This window comes from Salmo salar, chromosome 10 (assembly GCF_965601325.2).
Source record: "Salmo salar chromosome 10, fSalSal1, whole genome shotgun sequence".
In the NCBI taxonomy this organism is placed as follows: Eukaryota; Metazoa; Chordata; class Actinopteri; order Salmoniformes; family Salmonidae; genus Salmo; species Salmo salar.
In genome coordinates, this window is record NC_138300.1 from 45,117,577 (window position 1) to 45,145,473 (window position 27,897).

General features: G+C 44.6%; 1 protein-coding gene across 1 annotated transcript in view; it reads right to left on the reverse strand.

Annotated features, from left to right (window-relative positions):
• The window catches only part of LOC106560455 (uncharacterized), a 47,790-nt gene extending 22,524 nt beyond the window's left edge, over positions 1 to 25,266 (reverse strand). Inside the window, exon 1 of the mRNA XM_014123378.3 lies at positions 24,163 to 25,266. Within this exon, the coding sequence (XP_013978853.1) occupies positions 24,163 to 24,378 (216 nt within the window). The 5' untranslated portion in view covers positions 24,379 to 25,266. The remainder of the gene's footprint in view (positions 1 to 24,162) is intronic.
• Between the last annotated feature and the right edge of the window lie 2,631 nt (positions 25,267 to 27,897).

Genomic DNA, 27,897 nt, shown 5'->3' on the forward strand with positions numbered 1-27,897 from the left:
CTTTCCGAGCTAAAGGTTAGCTGATTACTAGCTAGTAGCTAGTGAGCTGACTAGCTTCTGTTGGGGGATTCCGGTTCCGAGGTAAATAAAAATACTTTAGAAAAAACAGATCCACACCACATTGGGTGAGGCGGGTTGCAGGAGAGTATTTTGAAGTTGAGGATAATAGAAAAATCCCAAAAAGATATGCGAAGAAAAATATATAAAAATATATATACATGGGACACGACAAGACGAAGGACAAAGATGTCTGACTGCTACGCCATCTTGTATACCAACCCTACCTTGTCACATCACAACTGATTGGCTCAAATGCATTATGAAGGAAAAAAAATCCTCAAATGTACTTTTAACAAGGCTAACCTGTTAAATGAAATGCATTCCAGGTGACTACCTCATGAAGCTGGTTGATAGAATGCCAAGAGTGTGCAAAGACGTCATTAAGGCAAATGGTGGCTACTTTATAGAATCTAAAAAATTTCAATATGTTTTGATTTGTTTAACATTTTTAGTAACTACATGATTCCATATGTGTTATTTCATAGTTTTGATGTCTTCACTATTATTCTACAATGTAAAAAATAGTACCTGTCAAAGGTTTGGTGTGTGTGTGTGTGTGTGTGTGTGTGTGTGTGTGTGTGTGTATTACCACACCTTGACTAATAATACGCAGAATTATACAAAAACTTCTACGAAGGATTGTGACCCACAACAACGGGCGGTAGTAGGAATTCTACATTTTTGTCAACAGATGCGTACACTCACTCACCCTACCCCTCCCAAACAAACACCTCTGCCCCTCTCTACCCTTCCACACATAGATCAATCTCAGATCGTTGTCTTGGATATAGGGTTAGCAACGTTCCATCATGATAGGACAAAAAAATACCTAGATATTTTAATTTTAAATGTATATCCCACATCTGCGCAAAATTAAAGATTCTCGCTATGTCACTCCTGCTCGCAGACACACATGGGCTCTGGCATTTGCAACCATTTTTCTTACTCACTCACTTTATGGACGCTATAGTCTTGTTTTAATGTGACGTCTAGAATTTGAGCTAGGTAGACTCAATTGCCAAAGACCTTGTTGAAAAATCCAGTATGTGGTTCTTGGTAATGGTCGGACGGCTCATGACAAGAGGCGGGGAGTGTGTTGTGTACCTCCAGTCAAGTTGATTTATGAATTTTCATCGATATTTGATTTAACATTGAGCTTCAACCAATGCATTCTATAAATACACTGTTTGTTACACATACCTGTAGACATGGCATTTTATGAGATGCCCGGTACACCAATAGGCATGTACATACATACTCTACAGAGACATGCAGTATGCAGAGCAGTACACAGACAGCCTGGTAGGTTTAGTACACAGCCAGCCCTGAACCTCATCAGCAGGGTGGTGAACTATGGGAATAATATTTACAGCTACGCTCATTAGTCTCTCACTCAGACTCTGCCAGCTATACCCCCTAATCTCAACAACCCCAAACCAGCCTAAAACTCCAGCACTGATGTCTAATTCATTTACATTTTACATTTAAGTCATTTAGCAGACGCTCTTATCCAGAGCGACTTACAAATTGGTGCATTCACCTTATGATATCCAGTGGAACAACCACTTTACAATAGTGCATCTAAATCTTTTAGGGGGGGGGGGGGGGGGGGGGGTAGAAGGATTACTTTATCCTATCCTAGGTATTCCTTAAAGAAGTGGGGTTTCAGGTGTCTCCGGAAGGTGGTGACTGACTCCGCTGTCCTGGCGTCGTGAGGGAGCTTGTTCCACCATAGGGGTGCCAGAGCAGCGAACAGTTTTGACTGGGCTGAGCGGGAACTGTGCTTCCTCAGAGGTAGGGGGGCCAGCAGGCCAGCGGTGGATGAGCGCAGTGCCCTCGTTTGGGTGAAGGGACTGATCAGAGCCTGAAGGTATGGAAGTGCCGTTCCCCTCACGGTTCTGTAGGCAAGCACCATGGTCTTGTAGCGGATGCGAGCTTCAACTGGAAGCCAGTGGAGAGAGCGGAGGAGCGGGGTGACGTGAGAGAACTTGGGAAGGTTGAACACCAGACGGGCTGCGGCGTTCTGGATGAGTTGTAGGGGTTTAATGGCACAGGCAGGGAGCCCAGCCAACAGCGAGTTGCAGTAGTCCAGACGGGAGATGACAAGTGCCTGGATTAGGACCTGCGCCGCTTCCTGTGTGAGGCAGGGTCGTACTCTGCGAATGTTGTAGAGCATGAACCTACAGGATCGGGTCACCGCCTTGATGTTAGTGGAGAACGACAGGGTGTTGTCCAGGGTCACGCCAAGGTTCTTAGCACTCTGGGAGTAGGACACAATGGAGTTGTCAACCGTGATGGCGAGATCATGGAACGGGCAGTCCTTCCCTGGGAGGAAAAGCAGCTCCGTCTTGCCGAGGTTCAGCTTGAGGTGGTGATCCGTCATCCACACTGATATGTCTGCCAGACATGCAGAGATGCGATTTGCCACCTGGTTATCAGAAGGGGGAAAGGAGAAGATTAATTGTGTGTCGTCTGCATAGCAATGATAGGAGAGACCATGTGAGGATATGACAGAGCCAAGTGACTTGGTGTATAGCGAGAATAGGAGAGGGCCTAGAACAGAGCCCTGGGGGACACCAGTGGTGAGAGCACGTGGTGCGGAGACAGATTCTCGCCACGCCACCTGGTAGGAGCGACCTGTCAGGTAGGACGCAATCCAAGTATGGGCTGCGCCGGAGATGCCCAACTCGGAGAGGGTGGAGAGGAGGATCTGGTGGTTCACAGTATCAAAGGCAGCAGATAGGTCTAGAAGGATGAGAGCAGAGGAGAGAGAGTTAGCTTTAGCAGTGCGGAGAGCCTCCGTGACACAGAGAAGAGCAGTCTCAGTTGAGTGACCAGTCTTGAAACCTGACTGATTTGGATCAAGAAGGTCATTCTGAGAGAGATAGCAAGAGCTGGCCAAGGACAGCACGTTCAAGAGTTTTGGAGAGAAAAGAAAGAAGGGATACTGGTCTGTAGTTGTTGACATCGGAGGGATCGAGTGTAGGTTTTTTCAGAAGGGGTGCAACTCTCGCTCTCTTGAAGACGGAAGGGACGTAGCCAGCGGTCAAGGATGAGTTGATGAGCGAGGTGAGGTAAGGGAGAAGGTGTCCGGAAATGGTCTGGAGAAGAGAGGAGGGGATAGGGTCAAGCGGGCAGGTTGTTGGGCGGCCGGCCGTCCCAAGACGCAAGATTTCATCTGGAGAGAGGGGGGAGAAAGAGGTCAAAGCACAGGGTAGGGCAGTGTGAGCAGGACCAGCGGTGTCGTTTGACTTAACAAACGAGGATCGGATGTCGTCGACCTTCTTTTCAAAATGGTTGACGAAGTCATCCGCAGAGAGGGAGGGGGGGAGGGGTGGGAGGATTCAGGAGGGAGGAGAAGGTGGCAAAGAGCTTCCTAGGGTTAGAGGCAGATGCTTGGAATTTAGAGTGGTAGAAAGTGGCTTTAGCAGCAGAAACAGAAGAGGAAAATGTAGAGAGGAGGGAGTGAAAGGATGCCAGGTCCACAGGGAGGCGAGTTTTCCTCCATTTCCGCTCGGCTGCCCGGAGCCCTGTTCTGTGAGCTCGCAATGAGTCGTCGAGCCACGGAGCAGGAGGGGAGGACCGAGCCGGCCTGGAGGATAGGGGACATAGAGAGGCAAAGGATGCAGAAAGGGAGAAGAGGAGGGTTGAGGAGGCAGAATCAGGAGATAGGTTGGAGAAGGTTTGAGCAGAGGGAAGAGATGATAGGATGGAAGAGGAGAGAGTAGCGGGAGAGAGAGAGCGAAGGTTGCGACGGCGCAATACCATCCGAGTAGGGGCAGAGTGAGAAGTGTTGGAGGAGAGCGAGAGGGAAAAGAATACAAGGTAGTGGTCGGAGACTTGGAGGGGAGTTGCAATGAGATTAGTGGAAGAACAGCATCTAGTAAAGATGAGGTCAAGCGTATTGCCTGCCTTGTGAGTAGGGGGGGAAGGTGAGAGGGTGAGGTCAAAAGAGGAAAGGAGTGGAAAGAAGGAGGCAGAGAGGAATGAGTCAAAGGTAGACGTGGGGAGGTTAAAGTCACCCAGAACTGTGAGAGGTGAGCCATCCTCAGGAAAGGAACTTATCAAGGCGTCAAGCTCATTGATGAACTCTCCAAGGGAATCCTTATCATTTATCGCCCTGATAAATGATAAGGATGTTAAGCTTGAAAGGGCTGGTAACTGTGACAGCTTGGAATTCAAAGGAGGCGATAGACAGATGGGTCAGGGGAGAAAGAGAGAAAGTCCACTTGGGAGAGATGAGGATTCCAGTGCCACCACCCCGCTGGCCAGATGCTCTCGGGGTATGCTAGAACACGTGGGCAGACGAGGAGATAGCAGTCGGAGTAGCAGTGTTATCTGTGGTAATCCATGTTTCCGTCAGCGCCAAGAAGTCGAGGGACTGGAGGGTAGCATAGGCTGAGATGAACTCTGCCTTGTTGGCCGCAGACCGGCAGTTCCAGAGGCTGCCGGAGACCTGGAACTCCACGTGGGTCGTGCGCGCTGGGACCACCAGGTTAGAGTGGCAGCGGCCACGCGGTGTGAAGCGCTTGTATGGCCTGTGCAGAGGGGAGAGAACAGGGATTGACAGACACATAGTTGACAGGCTACAGAAGAGGCTACCCTAATGCAAAGGAGATTGGAATGACAAGTGGACTACACGTCTCGAATGTTCAGAAAGTTAAGCTTACGTTGCAAAAACCTTAGACTAAAATGACTAAAATGATACAGTACTGCTGGCTGGTGAAGTAGGCTAGCTAGCAGTGGCTGCGTTGTTGACTTTGTTTGAAAGTGTAGCTGGCTAGGTAACCTCGATAATTACTCTAAACTACACAATTATCAAACTATGACAAAGACAACTATGTAGGTAGCTAACACTACACTAATCAAATCGTTCCGTTGTAATGTATTAGTTTCTACAGTGCTGCTAGTCGGTAGAAGTTGGCTAGCTAGCAGTGTTGACTAAGTTTTGGAGAACGGCGTCACGGAGGACGAAAATAGCTGGCTAGCTAACCTCGATAATTACTCTAAACTACACAATTATCTTAGATACAAAGACAGCAAAGACAACTATGTAGCTAGCTAACACTACACTAATCAAATCGTTCCGTTGTAATGTATTAGTTTCTACAGTGCTGCTAGTCAGTAGAAGTTGGCTAGCTAGCTGGTGAAGTAGGCTAGCTAGCAGTGGCTGCATTGTTGACTTTGTTTGAAAGTGTAGCTGGCTAGGTAACCTCGATAATTACTCTAAACTACACAATTATCAAACTATGACAAAGACAACTATGTAGCTAGCTAACACTACACTAATCAAATTGTTCCGTTGTAATGTATTATTTTCTACAGTGCTGCTAGTCGGTAGAAGTTGGCTAGCTAGCAGTGTTGACTAAGTTTTGGTGAACGGCGTCACGGGGGACGAAAATAGCTGGCTAGCTAACCTCGATAATTACTCTAAATTACACAATTATCTTAGATATAAAGACAGCTATTTAGCTAGCTAAAGAATTGCTCAGATCAAACAAATCAAACCGTTGTAATGTAATGAAATGTAATATTACCTGCGGAGCGAAGTGCAGCACGCCTACTCGCTCCAAACCCGGAAGTCTTTTATAAAACAGGCTCAGACTGTTTCCACCTCCAAGGACCAGCTCATGGTCATGGCCTCAGTGGACCAGCTCTCATTGGGTCCACTGGATGCTAGACATTTACTTTAGCATAGCATTATACACACAAACAGTGGTTATATTGTAGATCTTTCTCATAGATTTTTCTGCCTCTTCCCAATCTCTGTTGCTGTCTATCCCTCTCCCCTTTGTTATTTTGGTGTGTGCAATATTTGCAATATAATTAATCTTAAACATTCATAGATGCAGATCTTAAAAGAGAGAGAGGCATGTAGTATACCGTGAGGGAAAAAAGTATTTGATCCCCTGCTGATTTTGTACGTTTGCCCACTGACAAAGAAATGATCAGTCTATAATTTTAATGGTAGGTTTATTTGAACAGTGAGAGACAGAATAACAACAAAAAAAATCCAGAAAAACGCATGTCAAAAATGTTATAAAATGATTTGCATTTTAATGAGGGAAATAAGTATTTGACCCCTCTGCAAAACATGACTTAGTACTTGGTGGCATAACCCTTGTTGGCAATCACAGAGGTCAGACGTTTCTTGTAGTTGGCCACCAGGTTTGCACACATCTCAGGAGGGATTTTGTCCCACTCCTCTTTGCAGATCTTCTCCAAGTCATTAAGGTTTCGAGGCTGACATTTGGCAACTCGAACCTTCAGCTCCCTCCACAGATTTTCTATGGGATTAAGGTCTGGAGACTGGCTAGGCCACTCCAGGACCTTAATGTGCTTCTTCTTGAGCCACTCCTTTGTTGCATTGGCCGTGTGTTTTGGGTCGTCGTCATGCTGGAATACCCATCCACGACCCATTTTCAATGCCCTGGCTGAGGGAAGGAGGTTCTCACCCAAGATTTGACGGTACATGGCCCAGTCCATCGTCCCTTTGATGCGGTGAAGTTGTCCTGTCCCCTTAGCAGAAAAACACCCCCAAAGCATAATGTTTCCACCATGTTTGACGGTGGGGATGTTGTTCTTGGGGTCATAGGCAGCATTCCTCCTCCTCTAAACACGGCGAGTTGAGTTGATGCCAAAGAGCTCCATTTTGGTCTCATCTGACCACAACACTTTCACCCAGTTTGCTAATGAACATCTGAATGATTCAGAGGACAACTTCAGACGGGCATGTATATGTGCTTTCTTGAGCAGGGCAACCTTGCGGGCACTGCAGGATTTAAGTCCTTCACGGCGTAGTGTGTTACCAATTGTTTTCTTGGTGACTATGGTCCCAGCTACCTTGAGATCATTGACAAGATCCTCCCGTGTAGTTCTGGGCTGATTCTTCACCGTTCTCATGATCATTGCAACTCCACGAGGTGAGATCTTGCATGGAGCCCCAGGCCGAGGGAGATTGACAGTTCTTTTGTGTTTCTTCCATTTGAGAATAATCGCACCAACTGTTGTCACCTTCTCACCAAGCTGCTTGGCAATGGTCTTGTAGCCCATTCCAGCCTTGTGTAGGTCTACAATCTTGTCCCTGACATCCTTGGAGAGCTCTTTGGTCTTGGCCATGGTGGAGAGTTTGGAATGTGATTGATTGATTGCTTCTGTGGACAGGTGTCTTTTATACAGGTAACAAGCTGAGATTAGGAGCACTCCCTTTAAGAGTGTGCTCCTAATCTCAGCTCGTTACCTGTATAAAAGACACCTGGGAGCCAGAAATCTTTCTGATTGAGAGGGGGTCAAATACTTATTTCCCTCATTAAAATGCAAATCAATTTATAACATTTTTGACATGCGTTTTTCTGGATTTTTTTGTTGTTATTCTGTCTCTCACTGTTCAAATAAACCTACCATTAAAATTATAGACTGATCATTTCTTTGTCAGTGGGCAAACATACAAAATCAGCAGGGGATCAAATACTTTTTTCCCCTCACTGTATAGGCCTTTGTAGCCTACAATATTTATATTTTAATGCTGCCATCTCGGTTTTCATTTGAAGCATCTTTTTACATTTTGATTGTTTATAACAATTGCAAAGACATTGGCAACTTTGTATTAGAGTAAACCTTGTTCTGAAGTTATCGGTGGTCACAGAGAGACCGATAAATATCTTGATTCTATGTTTAGCGGAGATCTTTTGTTTATAAAGTGGAACGGCAAAAAAGCATCTAAAGACCCAGTTAGCGGGTCTATGAAGCAGTCGGTAAATAACAAGTGTTTTCTAGTGCAACTTTAGTAATATTGGTTTTGGGAAACAGCTCTGAGATTTAATGATGCACCTGCAAAGTTTCTATCGATGAACTTAGCCTTTGGGAAACCGGGCCCTGGACAATAAATTATGTGAGACAAAACACTTCTCTATTTTTTTTTAACATAATTTGAAGTGCAAATTACACTTTCACCTTTTGCATGTGGAAATGTTGTATAATTTAGTAAAATCACATTCTGGTGTAAAAACCATGGAAATTAAAAACAAAACAAACCATGTTTTAAGTGAAAAGAAGGCATTGGTCTGAACCAAAAAAGAAAGAAAATTCACGAGAACCACATTGCCTACTCCACCCATGCTGTACCAAGATTTTACGGCACACAGCTTTGACATACTACAGTAGCTAGAGTATGTTGGTCTATTGTACTTCAAACAATGTGTTTGCAGGTTGCGAAGGATTCAAACAACCTAATTTATACTTTTGAGGAATAATGGACTGTACAGTGTCCTGCTATTCAAATGATGTATACTGAACAAAAATATAAACGCAACATATGCAGTTTTGTCACACAACACAATACCACAGATATCTCAAGTTGAGAGAGCGTGCAATTGGCATGCTGACTGCAGGAATGTTGCCATTTTAGAAAATTTGGCAGTACATCCAACCGGCCTTACAACCACAGACCACGTGTAACCATGCCAGCCCAGGACCTCCACATCCGGCTTCTTCACATGAGGAATCATTTGAGACCAGCCACCCGGACAGCTGAAACATCTTTGCACAACCAAAGAATTTCTGCACAACTGTCAAAAATTGTCTCAGGGAAGCTCATCTGCGTGATCGTCGCCCTCACCAGGGTCTTGACCTGACTGCTATTCAGCGTTGTAACCGACTTCAGTTGGCAAATGCTCACCTTCGATGGCCACTGGCATGCTGGAGATGTGGGCTCTTCACAAATGAATCCCGGTTTCAAAAGTACCGGGTAGATGGCAGACAGCATGTATGGCATTGTGTGGGCGAGCAATTTGCTGATGTCAACATTGATTGCCCCATGGTGAAGCCCATTGTCGTGCCATTCACCCACCACCATCATCTCATGTTTCAGCATAATAATGCATGGCCCCATGTCGCAAGGATTTGTACACAACTCCTGGAAGCTGAAAATGTCCCAGTTCTTCCATAGCCTGCATACTCACCAGACATGTCAGCCATTGAGCATGTTTGGGATGCTCTGGATCGACAGCGTGTTCCAGTTCCCGCCAACACCCAGCAACTTTGCACAGCCATTGAAGAGGTGTGGGACAACATTACACAGGCCACAATCAACAGCCTAATCAACTCTATGTGAAGGAGATATGTCACGCTGCATGAGGTAAATGTTGGTCACAACAGATACTGACAAATTTTCTGATTCACACCCCTACTTTTTTAAAGGTATCTGTGACCAACAGATGCATGTCTGTATTCCCAGTCATGTGAAATCCATAGATTAGGTCCTAATTTATTTCAATTGACTGATTTCGTTATATGAGATGTAACTCAGAAAAATCTTTGAAATTGTTGCATGTTATATTTTTGTTCAGTATAGAGAGAGAGAAAACATTTTTTTAGGCTGTATGTATTTTTAGATATAGGCCTATCGTACATTTGTATTATTGTAGCATCACAATCTTTATTGCAAAAAGAAATACACACAACTTCAAGCTACATATTCATTTGACAGAGGTAATGAACTGCCCATTGATCAGTAGAACAATTGATAAAACAGGACCATGTTTGCAAAACAAGTGTTTCTGAGCTTATGTCAATATTACAGAGGTAAGCTAAGGGTTACAGAAATCAGGAATTGAGACAGGATTTATAGACTTCTACAGTTGAAGTCGGAAGTTTACATACACCTTAGCCAAATACATTTAAAATCAGTTTTTCACAATTCACTTTTTTTATTTCACCTTTATTTAACCAGGTAGGCTAGTTGAGAACAAGTTCTCATTTGCAACTGCGACCTGGCCAAGATAAAGCATAGCAATTCGACACATACAACAACACAGAGTTACACATGAAATAAACAAAACATACAGTCAATAATACAGTAGAACAAAAGAAACCAAAAAGTCTACAAACAGTGAGTGCAAATGAGGTGAGTTAAGGCAATAAATAGGCCATGGTGACATTTAAGCCTAGTAAAAAATTCCTGTCTTGGGTCAGTTAGCAACACCACTTTATTTTAAGAATGTGAAATGTCAGAATAATAGTAGAGAGCATGATTTATTTCAGCTTTTTTTTCTTTCATCACATTCCCAGTGGGTCAGAAGTTTACATACTAATTGAGTGTATTTGGTAGCATTGCCTTTCAATTGCTTAACGTGGGTCAAGCGTTTCGGGGAGCCTTCCATAAGCTTCCCACAATAAGTTGGGTGAATTTTGGCCCATTCCTCCTGACAGAGCTGGTGTAACTGAGTCAGATTTGGTTTGTAGGATCCTTGCTTGCAAACGGTTTTTCAGTTCTGCCCAGAAATGTTCTATAGGATTGAGGTCAGAGCTTTGTGATGGCCACTCCAATACCTTGACTTTGTTGTCCTTAACCCATCCATTTGGAAGACGCATTTGCAACCAAGCTTTAACTTCCTGACTGATGTTTTGAGATGTTGCTTCAATATATCCACATAATTTTCCCTCCTCGTGATGCCATCAATTTTGTGAAGTGCACCAGTCTCTCCTGCAGCAAAGCACCCCCACAACATGATGCTGCCACCCCCGTGCTTCACGGTTGGGATGCTGTTCTTCGGCCTGCAACGCTCCCCCTTTTCCTCCAAACATAATGATGGTTATTATGGCCAAACAGTTCTATTTCTGTTTTATCAGACCAGAGGACATTTCTCCAAAAAGTACAATCTTTGTCCCCATGTGCAGTTGCAAACCGTAGTCTGGCTTTTTTATGGCGGTTTTGGAGCAGTGGCTTCTTCCTTGCTGAGCGGCCTTTCAGGATATGTCGATATAGGACTCGTTTTACTGTGGATATAGAAACTTTTATACCTGTTTCCTCCAGCATCTTCACAAGGTCCTTTGCTGTTGTTCTGGGATTGATTTGCACTTTTCGCACCAAATTACGTTCATCTCTAGGAGACAGAACGCGTCTCCTTCCTGAGCGGTATGACGGCTGCGTGGACCTATGGTGTTTATACTTGCATACTTTTTTTGAGGTCTTGGCTGATTTCTTTTGATTTTCCCATGATGTCAAGCAAAGAGGCACTGAGTTTTAAGGTCGGCCTTGAAATACATCCACAGGTACACCTCCAACTGACTCAAATTATGTCAATTAGCCTATCAGAAGCTTCTAAAGCATTGACATAATTTTCTGGAATTTTCCAAGCTGTTTGAAGGCACAGTCAACTTAGTGTATGTAAACTCCTGACCCACTGGAATTGTGATACAGTGAATGATAGATTATTTCACTTGTCTGTAAACAGTTGTTGGAAAAATGACTTGTGTCATGCACAAAGTAGATGTCCTAACCGACATGCCAAAACTATAGTTTGTTAACAAGAAATTTGTGTAGTGGTTGAAAAACGAGTTTTAATGACACCAACCTAAGTGTATGTAAACTTCCGACTTCAACTGTATATATGAGTGACTGTGTCCAACACACCACCACCTGTTGTTATGTTGGGCACTTACTGACCAAAAAGATATTCTGAAATATATGTTCTTCTCAATGACATGTATTGCTAAAATAAAGGTTTAAGGAAATACAGGCAGCACCATATTACTACAAGAAAAAAACAGCTCACTCAATCAAGCATTATGGTCTTGTAAGTATAAAAGCAAAGCATGCTTTCCTACAATTAAAAAAAAAGCTTGAAAAGGTAACGGAATGGGATTAGTGTGTGAAGAATACAATACTTTAACGTGGTACCAAATGCGGTACAAATCACAATATTGTGGGAGCACCTGCTCTAAGAGTATGAATTAGGCTGTTTGAGAAAGCTTGAATCCTAAGCAACCTGCATACACATTGTTGAAGTACAACAGACCAATGTAGCTACATACACTACATTTAAGTCATTTTAGCAAATGCTCTTATCCAGAGCAACTTACAATAGCGAATGCATACATTTCATACATTTTTTTCTCCGTACTGGTCCCTCGTGGGAATTGAACCCACAACCCTGGCGTTGCAAACACCATGCAAACACCATGCTCTACCAACTGAGCCACACGGGACCGTAGTAGGTCAAAGCTGTGTGCTGGAAAATCTTGGTAGAGCATAGGCTTTGTGGTGCCCATTTGAATTTCCTTTCTTTTTTGGCTTCAGACCAATGCCTACTTCTCACTTAAAATAGTTATTTTTTTGTTTTTAATTACATATTGGTACAGACGACAGAAAAGAAGATACACACCCATCTTTCTGCAAATCTCTGGCTAGGCTACATTTTTGCTTGTGTGCCTATCTACATGTTGTCTGCATGCCATTTGTTTTATGTGCCAGTCCCAATGCCAGTCTGCATGTCCTAAAGTGTGTGTGTGTGGTGGGGGGGGGGGGGGGGCCTTGAAGGTGGTAGAGCCATTTTCACAGTCAAAAGGATTCCGGTTTCCCGGTGGAGGCGCCAGGCCAGACAGCTCCCGGCTAATCCACAGGATTCTGGAGAGCTAATTTTCCTTTCTCCGGCTTGCATCGCATACACCATGCCACGCTCAGTTGAGCTCACACAGTATATACAGCACTCTCTCTGTGTGTGTGTGTGTGTGTGTGTGTGTGTGTGTGTGTGTGTGTGTGTGTGTGTGTGTGTAGCATCTTAAGCACTAGTCTCCTCAGCCTTCATCACAAAATGAACAGGCTAGCACTTGATACTACTCAAGGGGAAAATATGATTTTCAGGCTTGATGTGCCATTTCACCATGCAGAAACCTATACGCATGCACAGATCCACGCATACATGTGCACGCATACACGTGCACAGTGTTATGATTAGTGTGAATGTACACATAGCTGTCCTACACACCAGTGAACAAAAGACAGATTCCCACGCTGACAGCAGTCTGACAATATCACACTGGAAACAGGGACGAAACAGACCCCCCCCCCCCCCACACACACACACACACACACGGTTGTCTCTCTTGTCTGTTATCTTTCACCTTCCCCATCTATTGTCTGCCTTCTGCAAACAGAGTTAAGTGAACACATCCCTGAGCATCCTCCATCTCCCCATCTCTCCCTCCTCTCTCTCCCCCTCTCTTTCTCCCCATCTAGTAAGATCCCTTTCAGAGACAGCAGAAGGGTGACCTCTCTCCACAGCCCTCCCACTGTTCCATCTGTTTGCATACTCCCTTCCACTCTTTCTGTCACTTTCTCTCCCTCTCTCTTTGTCCCAAAGATTCATGGAAAAGTACTAGTCAGTCTCCACAGACTTGCACCCACTCAATATACAGTATACTGACTCTCTTACATCTAAACACTCCATACTCTGGCTTCTTCTGTTTGTCTGTCTTCCCGCCATCTCTCTATCTCATTCTTTTCTTTTACACAACCCTCCTGTCCTGTTCTATCTGCCTGCACATGTCTCTCCCCTGTGACTTCCATCTGTGCAGCACAGCAGCAGTCAGGGAGAGGTAGGGGGTGAGTCATGCACTGGGCTCCAACAACACTGTGCGGCATTCACATTCTTAGGACTTTTCCTTTTTATAGGACACACACATAGATACAGGTGGCAGACTGTAGCCTATATGTGGACATAAGAGTCTAAAAAAGTGTTTTTATTTTATTACAGTTGAGCTCCAGACTGATAATAGAAGCCAAACAGGCAGCTATGTAGATGTCTGATAAAACGAGGCTCGTCTGTGTGTCTTAGTCCATGACAGGAAGGTGGCAGCATGTCTTTGAGGACAGAGCATCCTTTTTCTTTCTACCTTTATTTAACTAGGCAAGTCAGTTAAGAACAAATTCTTATTTTCAATGACGGCCTATGAACAGTGGATTAACTGCCTTGCTCAGAACGACAGATTTTTACGTTGGGGATTCGATCTTGCAACCTTTACGTTACTAGTCCATCACTCTAACCACTAGGCTACCTGCCGCCCCACTAATTCAGTAAAGCTGTTGAGACCCGTGAAGAAATGTCTGAGATTTGACAGCAGCTAGGGACTTCTGGAGGGAAAGTAGTCAGACAGTATTCAGCCAGCATGACACTGAGCCGACTAAGACCAGACTGAGTATGATCTGTGTCTCTGCCTGTCTACACCTTGCAGTGTGTCAAAGTCTGTCCCAACAAAACCATTTGTGTCTGGATCAATGATACACAGGCCAGATACATGAAATTTGAAACAGGCCAGATGCATGAAGCTTGAAACAGGCCAGATGCATGAAGCTTGAAACAGGCCAGATGCATGAAGCTTGAAACAGGCCAGATGCATGAAGCTTGAAACAGGCCAGATGCATTAAGCTTGAAACAGGCCAGATGCATGAAGCTTGAAACAGGCCAGATGCATTAAGCTTGAAACAGGCCAGATGCATTAAGCTTGAAACAGGCCAGATGCATGAAGCTTGAAACAGGCCAGATGCATGAAGCTTGAAACAGGCCAGATGCATGAAGCTTGAAACAGGCCAGATGCATGAAGCTTGAAACAGGCCAGATGCATTAAGCTTGAAACAGGCCAGATGCATGAAGCTTGAAACAGGCCAGATGCATTAAGCTTGAAACAGGCCAGATGCATTAAGCTTGAAACAGGCCAGATGCATGAAGCTTGAAACAGGCCAGATGCATGAAGCTTGAAACAGGCCAGATGCATTAAGCTTGAAACAGGCCAGATGCATGAAGCTTGAAACAGGCCAGATGCATGAAGCTTGAAACAGGCCAGATGCATTAAGCTTGAAACAGGCCAGATGCATGAAACTTTAAATAGGCCAGATGGGGAAAAAGCAACAAAGAAGCCCTATGAGTGAGTGAGTGAGTGAGTGAGTGAGTGAGTGAGTGAGTGAGTGAGTGAGTGAGTGAGTGAGTGAGTGAGTGAGTGAGTGAGTGAGTGAGTGAGTAGCGGGCAGGAGCAAAGGTGAGAAGTGGCGACAAAGGACACCTCTGCTAGTTAGAAGGTGCCTCAATGCGGGGGGCCCTAGAGCTCTGGGGGCCATGCGCCTGTCATTGATTTTTACATTGACACCCCCCCTTTGTTTTTACACAGCTGCTACTTGCTGTTTATTATCTATGCATAGTCACTTTACCCCTACCTACATGTACAAATTACCTCCACTAACCTGTACCCCCGCACATTGACACGGTACCGACACACAGAGACTCATACAAAGCTCTCGCTCGCCCTCCATTTGGCAAATCTGACCATAATTCTATCCTCCTAATTCCTGTTTACAAGCAAAAATTAAAGCTGGAAGCACCAGTGACTAGATCTATAAAATACGTGATCAGATGAAGCAGATGCTAAGCTACAGGACTGTTTTGCTAGCACAGACTGGAATATGTTCCGGGATTCCTCCCATGGCATTGAGGAGTACACCACAAATCAGTCATTGGCTTCATCAATGAGTGCATCGATGATGTCATCCCCACAGTAACCATATGTACATACCCCAACTAGAAGCCATGGATTACAGGCAACATCCGCAATTGAGCAAAAGGCTAGAGCTGCACCTTTCAAGGAGCGGGACTCTAACCCAGAAGCTTATAAGAAATCTCGCTATGCCCTCCGAACAATCAAACAGGCAGAGCATCAATACAGGACTAAGATCGAATCGTACTACACCGGCTCTGACGCTCGTCGGATGTGGCAGGGCTTGCAAACCATTACAGACTACAAAGGGAAGCACAGCCGAGAGCTGCCCAGTGATAGGAGCCTACCAGACGAGCTAAACTACTGCTATGCTCGCTTCGATACAAATAACACTGAAACATGCAAGAGAGCACCAGATGTTCTGGAAGACCATGTGATCACACTCTCCGCAGCCGATGTGAGTAAGACCTTCAAATAGGTTAACACTCACAAGGCCGCAGGGCGAGACGGATTACCAGGACGTGTACTGTGAGCATGCGCTGATCAACTGGCAAGTGTCTTCACTGACATTTTCAACCTCTCCCTGTCCGAGTCTGTAATACCAACATGTTTCAAGCAGATCACCATAGTGCCTGTGCCCAAGAACACTAAAGTAACCTGCCTAAACGACTACCGTCTGTAGCCATGAAGTGCTTCGAAAGGCTGGTCATGGCTCACATCAACACCATTATCACAGAAACCCTAGACCCACTCCAATTTGCATACCGCCCCAACAGATCCACAGATGATGCAATCTCTATTGCACTCCAAACTGCCCTTTCCCACCTGGACAAAAGGAACCCCTACGTGAGAATGCTATTAATTGACTACAGCTCAGTGTTCAACACCATAGTGTCCTCAAAGCTCATCGATAAGCTAAGGACCCTGGAACTAAACACCTCCCTCTGCAACTGGATCCTGGACTTCCTGACGGGCCGCCCCCAGGTGTTAATTGTAGGTAACAACACATCCGCCACTCTGATCCTCAACACAGGGGCCCCTCAGGGGTGTGTGCTCAGTCCCCTCCTGTACTCCCTGTTCACTCATGACTGCACGGCCAGGCACAACTCCAACATCATCATTAAGTTTGCAGACGACACAACGGTGGTAGGCCTGATCACCAACAACGACGAGACAGCCTATAGGGAGGAGGTCAGAAACCTGGCCATGTGGTGCCAGGACAAAAACCTCTCCCTCAACGTGATCAAGACAAAGGAGATGATTGTGGACTACAGGAAAAAGAGGACCGAGCACGCCCCCATTCTCATCGATGGGGCTGCAGTGGAGCAGGTTGAAAGCTTCAAGTTCCTTGGTGTCCACATCACCAACAAACTAACATGGTTCAAGCACACCAAGACAGTCGTGAATAGGGCACGACAAACCTATTCTCCGTCAGGAGACTGAAAAGATTTGGCATGTGTCCTCAGATCCTCAAAAAGGTTCTACAGCTGCAACATCGAGAGCATCCTGACTGGTTGCCTCACTGCCTGGTATGGCAACTGCTCGGCCTCCGACCGCAAGGCAATACAGAGGGTAGAGCGAACGGCCCAGTACATCACTGGGGCCAAGTTTCCTGCCATCCAAGATAGAGGTCGACCGATTAATCGGAATGGCCGATTAATTAGGGCCGATTTCAAGTTTTCATAACAATCGGTATTTTTGGCCACCGATTAGCCGATTTATTTATTTTTTATTATTATTATTATTATTTTTACACCTTTATTTAACTAGGCAAGTCAGATTAAGAACACATTCTTATTTACAATGACGGCCTAGAAACGGGGGTTAACTGCCTTGTTCAGGGGGGATTCGTGTTTGCAACCTTCGGTTACCAGTCCAACGCTCTAACCACCTGCCTTACATTGCACTCCACAAGGATTAACAGGCTGACTACCTGTTATGCGAGGGCAGTAAGAAGCAAAGGTAAGTTGCTAGCTAGCATTAGACTTATAAAAAACTATCAATCTTAACATAATCACTTGTTAACTACACATGGTTGATGATATTACTAGTTTATCTAACGTGTCCTGCGTTGCATATAATCGATGCTGTGCCTGTTAATTTTCATTGAATCACAGCCTACTTCGACAAACGGGTGTTGATTTAACAAGCGCATTTGCGAAAAAAGTACTGTCGTTGCACCAATGTACCTAACCATAAACATCAATGCCTAACAGGAATATTTAGACTTAGTCACCCGTTAGATAAAATACGGAACGGTTCCGTATGTCACTGAAAGAAAAAAACGTTTGTTTTCGAGATTATAGTTTCCGGATTCGACCATATTAATGACCTAAGGCTCGTATTTCTGTGTGTTTATTATATTATAAATAAGTCTATGATTTGATAGAGCAGTCTGACTGAGTGGTGGTAGGCAGCAGCAGGCTCATTCATTCAAACAGCCCTTCGCTGTGCTTCAAGCATTGCACTGTTTATGACTTCAACCTGGGTGGGTATAATTTGTGGAACGTTCCAACAGGAATCTATTCCAAAAACTTCGTAAATAACAAGGTTTCCAAAAAACAACGCATACAAAGTTGTATAGCGGCAGAATAAGATACCGGGTAGGGAGTGGTCTATTTCATTGCGTTTTTCACTCATCACGTTTATTCTGAAAAATGTCTGTCCTCACATGTCTGTTTGCCTATGGACAAACGTTAAAAATAAGCTACGTGGTGAGTTCATGCCTATTTGGCGGCTAGTTAGCTAGGTTTGTATGGGTTGCTACTTTGTATGCGTTGTTGGTTGGCAACCTTTTACTTTACGTTTTTTGGAACAGATTCCTGTTGGAACGTTCCACCCCTTCAAGCCTATCAACTCCCAAGATTAGGCTGGTGTAACCAATGTGAAATGGCTAGCTAGTTAGCCGGGTGCACGCTAATAGCGTTTCAAACGCCACTCGCTCTGAGACTTGGAGTAGTTGTTTCCCTTCCTCTGCATGGGTAACGCTGCTTCGAGGGTGGCTGTTGTCGATGTGTTCCTGGTTTGAGCCCAGGTAGGAGCGAGGAGAGGGACGGAAGTTGTACTGTTACACTGGCAATACTAAAGTGGGAGAGAGCTCTCTCTCTCCCGCTACTCTCTCCTCTTCCATCCTATCATCTCTTCCCTCTGCTCAAACCTTCTCCAACCTATCTCCTGATTCTGCCTCCTCAACCCTCCTCTCCTCCCTTTCTGCATCCTTTGACTCTCTATGTCCCCTATCCTCCAGGCCGGCTCGGTCCTCCCCTCCTGCTCCGTGGCTCGACGACTCATTGCGAGCTCACAGAACAGGGCTCCGGGCAGCCGAGCGGAAATGGAGGAAAACTCGCCTCCCTGCGGACCTGGCATCCTTTCACTCACTCCTCTCTACATTTTCCTCTTCTGTTTCTGCTGCTAAAGCCACTTTCTACCACTCTAAATTCCAAGCATCTGCCTCTAACCCTAGGAAGCTCTTTGCCACCTTCTCCTCCCTCATGAATCCTCCTCCCCCCCCCTCCTCCCTCTCTGCGGATGACTTCGTCAACCATTTTGAAAAGAAGGTTGACAACATCCGCTCCTCGTTTGTTAAGTCAAACGACACCGCTGGTCCACTTTCTACCACTGGTCCTGCTCACATTGCCCTGTCCTATGCTTTGACCTCTTTTTCCCCTCTCTCTCCAGATGAAATCTTGCAACTTGTGACGGCCGGCCGCCCAACAACCTGCCCGCTTGACCCTATCCCCTCCTCTCTCCTCCAGACCATTTCCGGAGACCTTCTCCCTTATCTCACCTCGTTCATCAACTCATCCTTGACCACTGGATACGTCCCTTCCGTCCTCAAGAGAGCGAGAGTTGCACCCCTTCTCAAAAAACCTACACTCGATCCCTCCGATGTCAACAACTACAGACCAGTATCCCTTCTTTCTTTTCTCTCCAAAACTCTTGAGAGTGCCGTCCTTGGCCAGCTCTCTTGCTATCTCTCTCAGAATGACCTTCTTGATCCAAATCAGTCAGGTTTCAAGACTGGTCATTCAACTGAGACTGCTCTTCTCTGTGTCACGGAGGCTCTCCGCACTGCTAAAGCTAACTCTCTCTCCTCTGCTCTCATCCTTTTAGACCTATCTGCTGCCTTTGATACTGTGAACCACCAGATCCTCCTCTCCACTCTCTCCGAGTTGGGCATATCCGGCGCGGCCCACACTTGGATTGCGTCCTACCTGACAGGTCGCTCCTACCAGGTGGCGTGGCGAGAATCTGTCTCCGCACCACGTGCTCTCACCACTGGTGTCCCCCAGGGCTCTGTTCTAGGCCCTCTCCTATTCTCGCTATACACCAAGTCACTTGGCTCTGTCATATCCTCACATGGTCTCTCCTATCATTGCTATGCAGACGACACACAATTAATCTTCTCCTTCCCCCCTTCTGATAACCAGGTGGCGAATCGCATCTCTGCATGTCTGGCAGACATATCAGTGTGGATGACGGATCACCACCTCAAGCTGAACCTCGGCAAGACGGAGCTGCTTTTCCTCCTGGGGAAGGACTGCCCGTTCCATGATCTCGCCATCACGGTTGACAACTCCATTGTGTCCTCCTCCCAGAGTGCTAAGAACCTTGGCGTGACCCTGGACAACACCCTGTCGTTCTCCACTAACATCAAGGCGGTGACCCGATCCTGTAGGTTCATGCTCTACAACATTCGCAGAGTACGACCCTGCCTCACACAGGAAGCGGCGCAGGTCCTAATCCAGGCACTTGTCATCTCCCGTCTGGATTACTGCAACTTGCTGTTGGCTGGGCTCCCTGCCTGTGCCATTAAACCCCTACAACTCATCCAGAATGCCGCAGCCCGTCTGGTGTTTAACCTTCCCAAGTTCTCTCACGTCACCCCGCTCCTCCGCTCTCTCCACTGGCTTCCAGTTGAAGCTCGCATCCGCTACAAGACCATGGTGCTTGCCTACGGAGCCGTGAGGGGAACGGCACCTCCGTACCTTCAGGCTCTGATCAGTCCCTACACCCAAACGAGGGCACTGCGCTCATCCACCTCTGGCCTGCTGGCCCCCCTACCTCTGAGGAAGCACAGTTCCCGCTCAGCCCAGTCAAAACTGTTCGCTGCTCTGGCACCCCTATGGTGGAACAAGCTCCCTCACGACACCAGGACAACGGAGTCAATCACCACCTTCTGGAGACACCTGAAACCCCACCTCTTTAAGGAATACCTAGGATAGGATAAAGCAATCCTTCTACCCCCCCCCCCCCCCCCCTAAAAGATTTAGATGCACTATTGTAAAGTGGTTGTTCCACTGGATATCATAAGGTGAATGCACCAATTTGTAAGTCGCTCTGGATAAGAGCGTCTGCTAAATGACTTAAATGTAAATGTAAATGTAAATGAAATACAAATCGTATAGAGAGAAATAGTCCTATAATTCCTATAATAACTACAACCTAAAACTTCTTACCTGGGAATATTGAAGACTCATGTTAAAAGGAACCACTAGCTTTCATATGTTCCCATGTTCTGAGCAAGGCACTTAAACATTAGCTTTCTTACATGGCACATATTGCACTTTTACTTTCTTCTCCAACACTTTGTTTTGCATTATTTAAACCAAATTGAACATGTTTCATTATTTATTTGAGGCTAAATTGATTTTATTGATGTATTATATTAACTTAAAATAAGTGTTAATTCAGTATTGTTGTAATTGTCATTATTACAAAAATAAAAATAATAATCGGCCGATTAATCGGTATCGGCTTTTTTTGGTCCTCCAATAATCGGCATCGGCGTTGAAAAATCATAATCGGTCGACCTCTAATCCAAGACCTCTATACGAGGCGGTGTCAGAGGAAGGCCCTAAAAATTGTCAAAGACTACAGCCACCCTAGTCATAGACTGTTCTCTCCCCTACCGCATGGCAAGCGGTACCGGAGCGCCAAGTCTAGGTCCAAGAGGCTTCTAAACAGCTTCTACCCCCAAGCCATAAGACTCCTGAACACCTAATCAAATGGGTACCCAGACTATTTGCATTGCCCCCCCCTTCTTTTACACAGCTGCTACTCTCTGTTGTTATCATCTATGCATAGTCACTTTAATAACTCTACCTACATGTACATATTACCTCAACTAACCGGTGCCCCCACACATTGACTCTGTACCAGTACCCCCATGTATATAGTCTCGCTATTGTTATTTTACTGCTGCTCTTTAATTACTTGTTACTTTTGTTTATTATTCTTATCTGTATTTTTTTAAACAAAATTGTTGGTGTGGGGCTCGTAAGTAAGCATTTCACTGTGAGATCTACACCTGTTGTATTCCGCGCATGTTACTAATACAATTTTATTTCATCTTTAGTGGACAACAGTTCTTGGAGGGTCTTTCCATGACATAGACTGACCAGTTGAATCCAAGTGAAAGGGATGATCCCTTATTGATGTCCACTCCAATCAGTGTAGATGAATGGGAGGAGACAGGTTAAAGAATGATTTTTAAGCCTTGGGACAATTGAGACATGAATTGTGTATGTGTGTGCCATTCAGAGGGTGAATGGGCAAGACAAACCATTTAAGTGCCTTTGAACGGGGTATAGTGCCAGGCGCATCGGTTTGTGTCAAGATGTACAATGCTGCTGAGTTCACGCTCAAGAATGAAGAATGGTCCATCACCCAAAGGAAACCCACAATTGAGACGCATTGGTCAACATGGGCCAGCATCCCTGTGGATAGCTTTCAACACCTTGTAAAGTCCATGGCCCGACGAATTTAGGCCGTTCTGATGGCAAAGGAGAGGGGGGATATACTCAGTGCAGATTGCGAGGATGGCTCATGTCATGCAGGTTCAGGTAGGCTATACAGGACAGTTGTATAGTCTAAAAACATCTATTGGTAGCTGATTAGTATGTGTTTGCATCTACATTTTTCTTTTACTATCTGCAATGTTTGAATATCCAACTTTAATTACTGAACAAGTAATTACATTATTGCCGCCAGCCAGGCAACACTGTGTATAGGTTAGTGAAATGTTAGGCTTAACATGAGAAATGGATACCCAAATAGGCCTACCAATAAAAATATATCCATTAGCTAAAGCAAAGCTATAGACTACATGCCCTGGCATCATTGATTTGATAGGCAGCAGCATAGACATGTTGCAATTTCAACAACATGGACTGCGACCGGTAGTCTATACTTTGTGAGTGGCTGTCTGGCTGACGCATTAGATGTTTGTTTTTGTTTTTTTAGGGGGGGGGGGGGGAGATTCGACCTTGCGGGGGCCCAGAGAAACTGTGTTACACCAGTGGTGTGTGTACGCGCATGTGTCCTTGTGAGGGTGTGCGTGCATGTGTGTAGCCTATTTTGTGAAAGCAGAATAGTGATGAGAGTGCAAAGTTCAGTATCCCTCTGTTCTCCTGCTACCCAGCACCACTCAGAGAGATGAGATATGGGCCCAACACATAGCAGCACTATGTATGCTGTCTGGCAGTGGGAAGATCACTCTGACTATGAGGTAGCTCTTAATCACTGGAGCCTCTGTATTCGTCCCAAATGGTACCCTACTCCCTACATAGTGCACTACTTTTGACCAGGGCTCTCTCTGCATCCTCTGGCTCAGCAGGGCTGATGAATGGGGATGGCTGCAAGCAAATCATGGGGTCGTTATGTGACACTGGCCGCACAAAGATTTATGACCCTCTTGATGTCCCCTAACCTTAAAACCTTTGCTGTTTAGTTTGTTCAAACCACTCACTAGTGGTACACAATGTCAGCACTGTAGAACATCATCACCCAAATGGCTGGTAGTGGTATTCCCTCTGGGTATAGGCTATCGACTAAATTCTACTGGCAAAGCAAGAAAGTTTGGATTAACATAATATATTGAGTTGTTATGGGCAACATGGACTACATACTGTATCCTACAACACCATATGTAATTTTATGCAGGTTTCTTTGCCAGAGTCTTTGGGGTAGTCTGTGGTTATTGTCTGGCAAGTCAGAGTACAGATGACAGAACGACACCGCAGGGAAGTGCAGCAGTGGTAGGCCTACAAACAAAACCTGTGGGTCGCTATTTTCAAACCAAACAAATGCGCCAAATGAGACTTGTTTCGGTTTCTAGAAGGACACGCACATCCACAATGTGCTGTTTGTGTACAATCATTCCAATACGACATACATTGCGCCGTCACCAACACAGCTGCCGCAAGCGCCTGTCTTTGCCATAGGAATGCAAGACATCTGTGCACAGGGGAAAAACAACACACACCCGGAGCTTCTCTGCTGAAGTCCTGTTTTTGCACCAAGGGGAGAAGTATGATGACGTCTGTTATGATAAGCTCGGAATGTCGCCTATCAATGAAAGATGGCTGGCCTGCAATAAACTTGGTTTAATAGGATAAATGAACAGTTAGATTGTAAATGAAATAGCCTACCAGTTCTTTCGCATTATATAAAACAATAGTAATCCATCCCTAGGCTAATTATTAGTCTCTGAAAACACCAATTATGACCTGTTGACAATAATGAATCTTTAGCAACCTCAGCCACCTGCCGCTGTTATCATGGTGAAGAGCAGCTGAATTATTGATTGGGTGGATGCCTTATATTCAGGAAGAGGATATAGGACTAGGATCAACATTAAATACATATCCTGTTCCCTGTAGGCTTACTGACCACCAACATCATTCTGAGTTATTAGGGAATCTTTATAACATTAAATGTCAAAAGCAGAGCAAATATTGTACGACTGCTCATAATCTTTCTAACAAAATAAAATACAATGTGAATAACTAATGGGAAGGCCAACAAAAGTCACTGCCCCAATTAAGACCTTACCATATCAACTTTTAATTTTCGAATCTTCTCATCCAGACTCTTCCTGCCCGTGATGTCTCGATCTTTGGTCTCCAGTGAATTCAACTTGACATCGCGGTGGGTGGACGCCTCTTCCCGCATGCACTTGAGCAAACCCTCAGGTGTCTTCCATCCGATTTTCACCTCCAAATCTTTTAAATCTGGAATAGACTCGTTGGCAGCTGTGCCCTCATCCATACTCTTCCGTTCTTTGTCAAGCCCAAAGCACACTACGTCCTCTGTGATTCTTGGATATCCTTGTCTGTCAAACTGCAATAACAGCAACCTCTAATTGCAATGTCTGGCATCCTACGCAACTCCTCTCCAATCGGTGCGCCAGAGAGATAATAGGTTAAATAATGCACTAGGTCCTTTTAGTTTTATCAACAGGCAGAACATTGAGAAACACTATTATACTATGGTCCTGTTGAGGTCATGGATGTAGAAAATAGCTAATACCATTGCAAACACCGTCGATGCTGTGAAGTTAATGCACTGTTACAGTCTATTGAGATGATGCGCTCATCAGCTGAAATAAATACACAGTCACTGGTCTGTATTATGTTAAATTCGCACTGAAGGGTTATCGCGATGAAGTCCACTGGCTCTCCGTGGAGGTGCATTCATATAATGTGAATCTTCCTCAGAAAAAAAAAACTGTCGCAGAAGCCTATGAAAGAATAGTCTACATTTCCCTCGAGTCCAAACGAGTGGTTTTGCTTCTCAATACGGAATAGTCCTTTCTAGATTAGGCTAGTGTAGGCCTATGCATGAAATACACAACAGAGAGCTGGACCTAAACCCTACAAGCCACGCGTCGAAACGCAGATTCCACCTGCATGATGACAGCGACAGCTGTAGAGGGGAAACTGAACCGTAGCGCACAACTTGCCTTCCGTAGGTACTGTAATATCCCTATACCCCTACCGTAATAGTGCTGATGTGAAACGCACCACCCCTTTCCAACTGGACACGAATAATAGAACACTTGAACACCGATAGCCCATTTCGAAGCCTTCTGCTTACTTGGCTGATGTTGATTCATGCTTTCTCACAGAGGAGTCATGTTCCGTAACAGCACCATCAGTGAAAAGCTCTCTCCACATTCAGAGTAATGCCAAGCCGGGGGTGGTAGAAAGGGCGATCAGGGGTCTAATCAGAGTAATCTAGTGGGACAGATGTCTATGTCATTTAATACTGGATGAGACAGTTATTCATTTGATTAATATTTTTCTGCACACCATCTGATATACTATACTGCTGTATCAGACCATCAAAGCACACCTACAACATAATAACAAGAATGTACACACACCTGCTGACCAGATTACTTCAAACCACTTGAGCTACATAGCAGCCTACATTACCCTCACCCAACATAGCTCGCCTCACTCTACACATTTTATGGGTGAGCAGTTTGGGCAGTTTAGCTTCCCTGTGGCTCAGTTGGTAGAGCATGGTGTTTGCAACAACCGCACGGTGTGTGCAACACCAGGGTTGTGGGTTCGATTCCCACGGGAGGCCAGTACAAAAAAAAATAAAAAATGCGTGAAATGAAATGTATTCACTACTGTAAGTCGCTCTGGATAAGAGCGTCTGCTAAATGACTAAAATGTCAAATGTAGTGCCTATTCCTCAACAGGGTCGTATGCTTTATGATCTGGACGGGTTCTGAAATTAAATAAAAATAATGTATTACTTACATTAACTCTAGAGTACAATCAATTTCCTTCACTATGTAAAATAACATTACATTTCTTAGATGTACTTGTTACAAAAAAGGGACAATCTCTAAGTACTACAGTTTACAGAAAACGTACAGATAAAAATATAATATTGACAGTTGATAGTTATCGCCCTCTTCCCCTAAAAAGAGGTTTACCAGTCAACTTCATAGACTGCGTCGCATCGGTGACACAGAGGAAGAATATGACAGACAATCAAATTCTCTCCGTGAGCGTTTTCGCTCGAGAGCATACCCCGATACCTGGCTTGATAAAGCTCAAAACCAAGTTAAAAGCTTGAACAGAAGCCAGTTACTTAATAAATCCCAACAAAAACAGAAGAAACCGTTTTCTGTAAACGATATACTTACTTTCAATGATAGCGGTAATGGCATCAAGTGTATTGTCATGAGACTCCTCTTTAAATTCTGATTTCCAGAATCCACCTTTATTCAACAATAAACGATAAAGAGTTCTATGAAAAATATTGGTCAAATCAGATGTGGTCAGAGAGAGAAAAGAGGCCTTCATAAAATGTTTCCCTGTAGATCTTGTACCACTTGTATGCCCTCCGACTTCTAGGACCTATGAGATAAAGCAATGTATAACTTGCACTACTAAATGTATATGTATGTATATGTAACAGTGTTCTTGTAATACTATTTTTATTGAAAGTACGTCTTGGAGAACATAAATCCACTATTAGACGTCAAGAAATCACCTCGCCAGTTGCGAGACACTTTATAGAACAACATTCTATTAATGAATTACGTTGCGTCGGGATCGAAACAGTTCATCCACCACGTAGAGGTGACGACTATGACACCAAATTACTCCAAAGAGAAGCCATGTGGATATATACATTTAATTCTGTATCTCCACACGGTTTAAACGAATAATTAGATTTCACCTCTTTCCTATAAGCCACATATAGACTGTTATACAAGAACACTGTCCATATCAGATTTGCATTTCGTTTATGAGTTGGACCCAGTGGCGACCCGTCATTCAGGGTAGGTGGAGCAAATGTAAAAGAAATTGGGGGCTTGCCTGTTTTGCATGTTATTTTGGCATTAATATGTGTCACGTATCAGTTTGCAAACAATATAAAAAAGACGTATATCATTGAGTTAATAAAGCTACATACAAACATGGTCTCTTTTTTGTTTTCTTGAGTAAAGCAGCTCCAAAATGCAGCTGTTTCAGCCTAGTTCAGTGCTTTCTGTGGTGGTGGGGCAAGCCAGCAGAAAATACAGAAGCGTTGCGCCATTATTGGCTGTGTTCTGTCACTCATGGGGACACTATGTCATCTCCAAGTCTAATAAGGGTAGAGCTAGAAAATTCTAGCCATTGGGTGCTGTCATAGAGTTACATTAGACGTGCCCATCAAAGAAGGCTCAAGGTCATTGGCCACAGATAAAATGAGTCAAATCACGTTATATGTACAGTAGCTTTGATTGGACTGATCAAGTCAACATCATACTTTCAAAATCTTACCTAGCAGTCATCGTCATGAATCAAGTCGACAATCTACTGGCAAATCCTTTTTAATCCTTGTCATATGAAGAGAAATAATGAAGAGAAATTATAGATAAAATGTATTGGTGCTCATCGACCATTGGATAAACATTACACAACAAGTTGGAAATTGCAAATTCAACAATGAGGGGTTTGGAAGTAATCAGTGACAGTGGCTAACTGCAAACATTGCAAAGCAATCACTAGCCTGTTATTCAGTGGAGTGGCTGTGTGGTCCCAAATCTGGGATTAAGGGGCTCTTTTCTAAGTTTAAAATGAAAAACATTCAACATTGGCTTTTCTGTCAATGAAGCATGATTTGTGCCGCGCCCAAAACAACTGTTAACTCGGAACTGTGAAAACTTGACTTCAGTGAGTTCAAGACAACTGGGAAGTTGGAAATAAACGAGCTTTGACTGGGAAAATATGTTTTGAACGGTCATCCAACTCAGAATTGTAAATCCTGCATCTTTCG